Source organism: Brachyhypopomus gauderio, chromosome 6 (genome assembly GCF_052324685.1).
Source record: "Brachyhypopomus gauderio isolate BG-103 chromosome 6, BGAUD_0.2, whole genome shotgun sequence".
NCBI classification, from domain to species: Eukaryota; Metazoa; Chordata; class Actinopteri; order Gymnotiformes; family Hypopomidae; genus Brachyhypopomus; species Brachyhypopomus gauderio.
Window position 1 is genome coordinate 33564080 of NC_135216.1, and position 8382 is coordinate 33572461.

At 41.5% G+C, this 8382-nt stretch overlaps 1 protein-coding gene across 1 annotated transcript; it reads right to left on the reverse strand.

Annotated features, from left to right (window-relative positions):
• Window positions 1-239: 239 nt before the first annotated feature.
• Window positions 240-3841, reverse strand: LOC143516123 (uncharacterized). The gene is made up of 7 exons (XM_077007717.1): window positions 3617-3841; window positions 2843-2967; window positions 1445-2767; window positions 1226-1365; window positions 929-1133; window positions 499-603; window positions 240-388 (listed from the first exon to the last, which is right to left on the reverse strand). Exons 2-7 carry the CDS (start codon window positions 2946-2948, stop codon window positions 240-242), a joined length of 2028 nt encoding a protein of 675 aa, XP_076863832.1. The 5' UTR covers window positions 2949-2967; window positions 3617-3841.
• Between the last annotated feature and the right edge of the window lie 4541 nt (window positions 3842-8382).

Here is an 8382-nt window from a genome sequence, read left to right on the forward strand (position 1 = left end):
CTCAGTGTACCAAACCACGGCTATAACAAGCAAGAATAGTTCATTACATTAAATACAGTACATTAATTAAACTCTTTGTGTATTTTTTTTGTGTTTTCTGATAGTTACGATTCTGTAGTATGTTATGGCATATCCCAAACGCAAGTCACACACACATACACAATATATATATATATATATATATATATATATATATATATATATATATATATATATATATACACACATACACACAAACTTCATCTTACAGTCTCTGGACTTGGTTGAGTAGGCAATACTTTTTCATACTCAGTATTAAGCACATGGTCTCCTTTCCTGGTGTTTCTGCCAATCCATGGTGCCCAATACTCGTATGACGGATTAACAGCCAATGGATTTTTTGCACGACCTGAAGAAAAAAAGAAAAAGAAAAAAAATAAACAAAATTAATACTGACTACCAAAAGCACTCTGAATAGGTTTTTTAACCAAATGTCAAAATAAAAAATAATAAATTTACTAGGCACAAAGCCGCGAGCAATCATTTCAACACTGACAGAATTCCAAAACTCTTCAATGTTTACGTCTCCATTGAAGTTTTTGGGAGGTTCCTTTAGGTCACTCACTATCAGACAAAAGACACATTTAGGCTTGGTTTCCTGGTACAGAGATTAAGCAAAGCCAAATCATACTCACTCAGGGATGAGGTGAGTTAACAGTAGGACTTAGGGATGAGGTGAGTTAACAGTAGGACTCAGGGATGAGGTGAGTTAACAGTAGGACTCAGGGATGAGGTGAGTTAACAGTAGGATTCAGGGATGAGGTGAGTTAACAGTAGGACTCAGGGATGAGGTGAGTTAACAGTAGGACTCAGGGATGAGGTACATATATGGTTTAGCATTACAAATGGATGAGATATGGCCTGAGATGTTAAGAAAGGAAGAGCTTACCCGCCATGCTGAAGACTCCCTTTTTGTGTAGATCCATGATCACAACTGCTGGGTAGTAGCCACAATTAACACATGAATATGTGTAATCATGACTTGTGAGAGCTTCAAAATGGCAATATGCATGAAGAATGACATCTGTGGATGGAAATGTAACACCCCGAAGTCCCTCCAGTGAATTTATAGTTCTGGACACTGCAGTATGGTTCTGTAGGTGACATGGCATTTTTGTTGACAAAATTATGACAGCATTTAATATTTAACAACATGTGAAGTATATCATGCAATAACTTATTTTACTTGTAGGTTCTGCCTTAGAAAAATGCACAGTTCCAAGGTCAGCACAACATGATCATCAAAGTTATGGAGTCCTGCTTTCCACTCTTGGTAACGATACACCATCTGACACAGTGTGCATTGTCTGAAGTAAGTTGACACATCTACAGAATAAAAAAAAGAATATTAAGTAACAGTGTGATTGAATAAAAATTAAAAAAATACCTGAGCTATTTAACTTACCATCAATAATGCCACCTATACCAACAATCCGGGCTTTGTTTGTTATCATCACCGGATTTTCCAAGGCAGGACGTCCTGAACAGAAAGTGCATGTGGTCTCTGTTGGAAGCAGCTTTGTTGGATAATTAAATTGTGCTTTGGGAGCCTTCACTTCTTCTGGAAGTGTAGATGGAATTTTTTTCTGTGCAAAAATGTACTGCACTACACGTTCCAAGTGCATTGTTGCTGGGTAGACGGGCTTGGTAGTGGGCTGATCTGTCACTGCAGCAGTTGAATCTGTCTCAAATAAATGTCTCTGAGTTTGAAACAAGTGCCATTTTGCTATACTTTTGTGCACACAAGACATTCTTGGCTTAGCACAAGGACAGTGCCATGAGTTGGTCTTTGGATTGAAGGTCACCATAATTCTGCCAAGACGACTGAAGTGCTTCTTCACTGGCTCGTAAATGGACAGACATTTTGTTTGGGAGGAGCCACTGAGTGTTACTTCTACACACAGAGGTACATGAGCTGACATGGCTGCTTTCTGTTTTTTTAAGCACATATTCTTCTTTGGTACACCAAATATCTTATGATTTACCATTTCATCAAGAACTCTCTCTTCAAGTTCCTCTTCACTTGCCGTGCAAGAACAATAGTCAAGCGAACGAATATGTTCGCAGTAGCTGAAAGCACATCCACTCCGTTGTGCTAGAAGGTGGTATTGGTAACACTCTCCTAATTCACAGCCGGTAAATTGGTTTTCCCCCAAAGTCTTTTTCTGGACATGAACAGGTACAGAAAAACCATGCCGGCCTCTCTGAACAGCACACACACCATTTGTGGCATCCACACAAACACTCTCCAAATGGGAGCCACTGCTTACATCAGGTTTTGCTTCTGAATGTTTTCTGAAAATGTGAACAGGTAAATTCTTCTTACGTACAACTGTAGTGCAGTGAGGACACTTTACTCTTCTGGGTGATGAGGTTTGAGCCTCTTTGTGAGAAGCTAGTGAAGTATGTGGTAGAAGACTAGAAGACGTAGGGGAAGGGAAAGGTGCAGGAGCAGATGATAAAAGCTCAGAAGGATCAACTGTTAGAGAAGGTGCAATGGGCAAGGTAGAATAAGCTTGTGCCTCTTTTAAGGAATGTGATGAAGACGTAGCAGATGTGCAAGAAGGTACTTTTGCAGGTGTAGGCGTGTGTGTCCCATATGATCCATCTTCACAAGCCTGTAAATGGCTTCCCATATTATCCCTCCTCAAAATGGTTTTTGAGCAAAAAGGGCAGTGATAGTGTCCTTCTGGTCTGCAATTTTGATGACATCTGTGAATTCGATATTCTGTGAAAAGAAAAAAAAAAGAAATAACATCTAATAATGTGTACTGCTAATAATAACAGCAGAATTGTACAATACCTTTAAACTGTATGGCATTTTTCCAGTGAATTTCAATGTGCTTCTTAACCCTCGCTAGGTTGGATGGCTTAAACAACTTCACAGGGCACAATGGGCAGTGAAACATTTTGCAGCATGTTGTGCATCTGTTTAAAGATGGAGCTGAACCATAAAGCCAGACTGAGGAGTGCATCTCTGTAAAAAGAATAAAAGCCCCCCATTAATAAATGCATTAATAATTGTTATGTAGATAATTATATTGATATGCATGTAGATACATTGATAAATAAACATACATATACACACAGACACACACGCATAAATATATATATATATATATATATATATATATATATATATATATATATATATATATATATATATATATATATATATATACACACAGGGAGAGAGAGAAAGAGAGAGAGAGAGAGAGAGAGAGAGAACTTATGTTTGTACAGTACGCTGGATAGCTATGTCTTAAAACAGCTAACTTTAATGCTAAACTGGCAAAAGTATAATTTGCTGGAGTAAAAATATACTACTTACCCAAGCTATATCAAAGACAGCCAGCTGGTTACCTTATACTTTACCTTACGCCAGACCTATCCTAAAGTGTTTACTGTACAAATATAAATATGTTATAAAATATATAATAGCTCCCTAGCTGAAACTTGCTAAACAGCGTCTAGCGTCGTTGCTTTGGATTATACCTAAATTTGAATTTACCAAGATAACGTTAGCTGATAACGATTCGAATTTAAGTGTACAAATTTCGTACAGTTTGTAACGTACCGTCAATTAAAATGCAGCTCTGTTCGATGAGATGTTGATAGCTGGTTTAAAACAACAACAACACAAGCACCGGAATACTCGTGCATAAATAACACTGACTTTCAATCTCAATACCTCCCCACACCACTAGATGGCGATAATGGAAACAGTACCACCTCCTCTCTGGTGCCTCATGTAGGTACCACAGGAGAGGTAGGTCTCAGCAATGAGATCTGCGCACAGACCCTCCTCGCGGGTTCACACGAATAGGCCTCTTGGGCTCTATAGACAAACAGAAGCCCAATACGTCCTTTAGACCCAAAAGTGAAAAGAAGCTGAGTGGAAAAAAAGCATAAATAAATCAATGTGCAAAAAAAGGTTCAATTGAGGCACTAAAGGCCCAAAAGGATCAAAATAAATTGTACTGGCAAAATGATTTAGATCACAGAACTAAATCACATTGCTGAGATCAGCTTTGTGGTGTGTTTGTGTGGTATTTCATGTGAGCAATAGATTTCAGTCAGTTACGGAATTTGGTCACTAGATAGAGCCCAAGTACCACCATACTGATATCTCATTAATCTCATAAATGAAATAAGACATTTTGGTGAATTAAAAGGTTCATTTCTGGTCAGGCATTGCACTTTTTGTTATGAGATGTAATTGCAATATTATAGAACTCATTGATCTGAATCATACAAGTCCAATTACTTGTCTGTATTCTGCATAACAAGATTGCAGCATGAGTTTTTATGATTTCTTAGGTATTTGGGTACTGTAGCGCCCCCGACAGGCCAATTTGAACCAAACTTGCCATACCTCACAAGGACCCGGTCACTGGTTCCTGGAGGATGAATCTACGAATTTGAACTTTAACCACCCTGGTCTTCCCACTCAGGTCACTCAGAAGGTGGACGACACTTCTCACTTTCTCCTGGAACTCAGCTACACCCTCTCTCTTCTCCATCACCTGCTGGATTTCTCCATGGATCTGCTCCACCTCGTCATGTTTCCTTCTGATGCTGAGCTCCAACTGGTAAATCTTGAATTCGTAGTCAGACACTTTACTTTGGTACGTTTCCACTTGGGACTCAGATTCTCTCACCTCCTCTTCTGCCACACTGATAGCATCTGATGCTTGAGACATTTCTACTGCACCAGAACTCACCATGGCAGCGCCTACACAGAGAGGGAATTAAATAAAATATCTACTTGAATTAAATATTTAACACGATGTCGCCTGCCCGGCTGCCTCGTCCCCAGATGACGTCTGCCCGGCCGCCTCTTCCACTGATGACGACGTCTGCCCAGCAACCCGGCCTCCCGAAGCCTCCTCATCTGCGCCCAAGCTCCCCAGGGCCTCCTCGTCGCCCATGCCCCCCAGAGTCCCATCACTGTCCCGACTCCGTGGGGTCTCCCCTGTCCCCCAGGTCCCTGCGGGCCATCGCCCGGCCTCCCAGGTCCCTGCTGTCTGTCTGTCGGCCTCGCCTGTCCCTGCGGCTCGTCCGCCGGCCTCACTGGTACCTCTGGCCCGTTCGCCGGTCTCGCCGGTCTCTGAGGCCCCTCTGCCGACCTCGCCGACCTCCACAGCCCATTGGCCGGACTTACCTGTTCCCATGGTACCTCCTCCGGCTCCATCAGCTCCCACGGACGCTCTGTGCAGGGCCCCACAGTGACTGCTTTGCCCGCCTGTGGGTCCGGGACAGATTCGGTGCCTGTTTTTTGCAATGCTGCCCCCTATGTTAGTCCTGTTTTACGCTTGACTGTGTTTCCTTTGTTGCCCTGTCCCCTTCCTGGCTTCCTGTTGGTCCCTGTCCCTGTGTGCGTTTCTGTCTATGTTCATTTGCCGGTCCCCGTGTCCATCTTTGGTGGTGTCCTCCAGATCCCTGTGCCTGTCTCTGTTCCCCAGATTGTCACCCATTTTGTTCCTGTCCCTGTCGTCCTTTGCCTGTTGTCCTCTGAGTCCAATTTCCCCATGTGTCCAGTCCTGTGCCCTTGACCCTGTCTTGTCCGGCCCCCTCGGTTCCGCCTCCTGTGCCAGCTCCCTATCCTGTCCCGTCTGGTCCTGTTCCCACGTCGCCACCCATTCCTGGTCCCGGTCCTCCTTTGCATCTGTTGTCTGATCCGTTGTGTCCATCCTGTCCTAAGCCTGTTGTCCCTGCCCCGGCCTCGCCCACTCGTCTCCCTCCCTTAGCAAAAAGAAGTTTATTCAAGTGTACTATGAGTATTTTTTTACTAAAACTGAGGAAGTATATTTGAAGATGACTTTTTATAAACTATATTTTAGATCCTTAAGAATAGTATAATGAAGTATAATTGGCTTATACTGAAAAGTATAAACAGAAGTCTAAGACTAAGTACATTAATATGTCACGTATGGCCTCGCCCCCTCCCTTAGCTGTCACTCCAGGTTCCATCGTGTCTGTGTTCCTTGCCTGTTTATCCCGCCCTGCTCGTTTGTCTCCGTGATTCCCCGTTTATTACCACGCCCCCGTGTAATTGTTATCACCTGTTCCTTGTTTCAGTCCTGTGTATATTAGTCCCTGAGTCTCCCTTGTCCTTCGTCGGTTGTTTTGGATGTTTGGTTGTTTGATCGCCTTATTATATATTAATAGTGTAATGCTGGAGTTTAAAATGTTATGTTTATGTTAACATTTTTACAAACATATGCACGTTTTGCTTTACCTGTCACACTACAGCCCCTGACCCCTCCCCTTTGGACGTGTGTTTATGTTGTCTACGTCTAGTCCAGAGCCGTAGAAAGAGAGAGTTGCGACACTCCCATAGACTCCTATTGTAATTCAGGAATGCGGAAGTAAACGTGCCATGGGGAGACCAATAGTTCCAAACATGCTATAGTTCCAGCATTGAACTGCGTATATTTGAAGCATTTCCGCGGCTGTTTTTCTGGTAAGTTAATGAATTATTCATCGTTTCCTATATCATCCTCCATAAATGTGATTAGTATTACTGTTATAGTTAAGTGGTCACTTGTTGTTAGTTTATTTCTGCATTTTAAATACCTTTAGCTTAAATTACACTTCGCTAGCATTAGCTATGTTATTAAAAGCAGGAATCACTTAGCGGTGCATTAGCCTCAGAGTATTCAGTCATTAGGATAGTTGTTAAATTCAGTAATACCTATATAGATTTGATCATATTGTAATTAATGGTAACTATCTGAAGTAGAAAAGATGGTTGGATTGTAGTGAAGTTACTCTTTGGTTGATTAATTAATTAGCTAGTGTTTCAGTGACAGGTGATAAAACCAGCAGCTTCTACGTGGATTTATTTATACAGGATGCAACAATCAACAGGTCTATATATAATCTCAACACAATTTAGTAACAATTTTTTTTATTTAATTACGTATGATGCTTAGGATTGTCATTACCATCATAACATTTAAAATATTTTTTTTAGGCCAGTGGTGTGAGTGAGGCACTGGTCCTAGTTCGAAATTCGAAACAATTGATCGATTTTCCGAACTAGATCAAAAGCCTCCTGGGTCAGTGCTTCTACTGATTTGGGCCTATAGATGAGTATACTAGTTTTATACTATAAAGTGTACTTTTGAAAACTTAAAATTAACTTTTTGGAGTGCCCCGGAGTTGCACGCCTTGGGGGGGGGTTATGTCACGTCCAGCCCCTCCCTCCTCCCTGGTCCCGCCTAGTTTCCCTGTCCCCATGGTTTCTCCCTCTGTCTGCCACGCCCCTGCCATCATTGTCCCCACCTGCATCTCTTTTCACTGTCTTGTTTTCTGTGTATATAATCCCCGTGGTGTTTCACTCCCGTGTCGGTCATTGTGTGTTTGTGAGTACTCCTTACCCTGCTCTGCTCTAGTTATTAGTTCCCTGTGCATTCTGGTTAAGTGTTTTTCTAGTTAGCTCTGTGTCTTATTTATCCCTTACTCTGTTTCTCTGTTAGTTGTTAGTTCTTCCCGTTTCCTCTGCTTCCTTGTTTATTTGGTAGTGTCCGTCGTGTGTATTCCCTATCTCCTGTTACCGTGTTCTTAGTTAGTTAACGTTGTCGTATCTTGTCTAGTCCCCGCTTACTTTTCCCTGAGCATTAGAGTCCTTGTGTCTTTGTAGTTCCTTTTGTTAGTTTAGGTCATGTTGCTCTTATGTTCTCGTTAGTAGTGTATGTTCTTCTTGAAGGTGTAATGCTTTGTATTGTATAACTTAGTTGTCCTGTTAGCCTAGTTATCGCTTATGTTTTCTTTGTCTACCATTTCCGTTTACTTGGTAGTTCTTGTTTGTTTTATCCGTTGTCTTCTTTATTTAATAAATTTAACAAAAACCTGCAATTGCGTCACACCCGCCCCCTTGAATCGTTACAACCAAACTCATATAAAATGTAATCTTGTAAATAATAATAAGAAGAAATCTCATCGTTATGTTTTAGAATTTGCTTAATAATTACTGTATTTCTTACCAGCAATCCATCCACCAATTGTTATAAGGAACAGCCACGCCCCAACTTTAATGTTAATGTCTCAGCATCACGTCTCCTGTTTTCCTGATTGCATTTAGTTTCTTGAGCTGAGCCAAGATTGAGTCTGGCCTGCTCTAAAGCACTTTTAGAGATATTCAGTAACTTTTCAGTAACAAAGGTTTCCCCTTCATCTCTCTTAATTACACAAACCCATTTTCTGCTCGTCGTCAGCTGGAAAACCATGGAAACTGAGATACAGCTGTTTTTGCTTCGAGTTCAAACACCCTGGTACATTGCAAAAGCTCTTGTTCTTGGACTCTGCCGTTTAATGTTTAACGAAAGCAACGAGAGC

Excerpts from the sequence above, each read along its gene's own strand:
- LOC143516123 (XM_077007717.1), bottom strand. The coding sequence starts at position 2,948 with ATGTTTCACTGCCCATTGTGCCCTGTGAAGTTGTTTAAGCCATCCAAC. Across the intron at positions 2,768-2,842 it reads AAATGCCATACAGTTTAAAG|AATATCGAATTCACAGATGT; the intron begins GTATTGTACAAT and ends TTCTTTTCACAG. Across the intron at positions 604-928 it reads GGGAGTCTTCAGCATGGCGG|TGAGTGACCTAAAGGAACCT; the intron begins GTAAGCTCTTCC and ends TTTGTCTGATAG.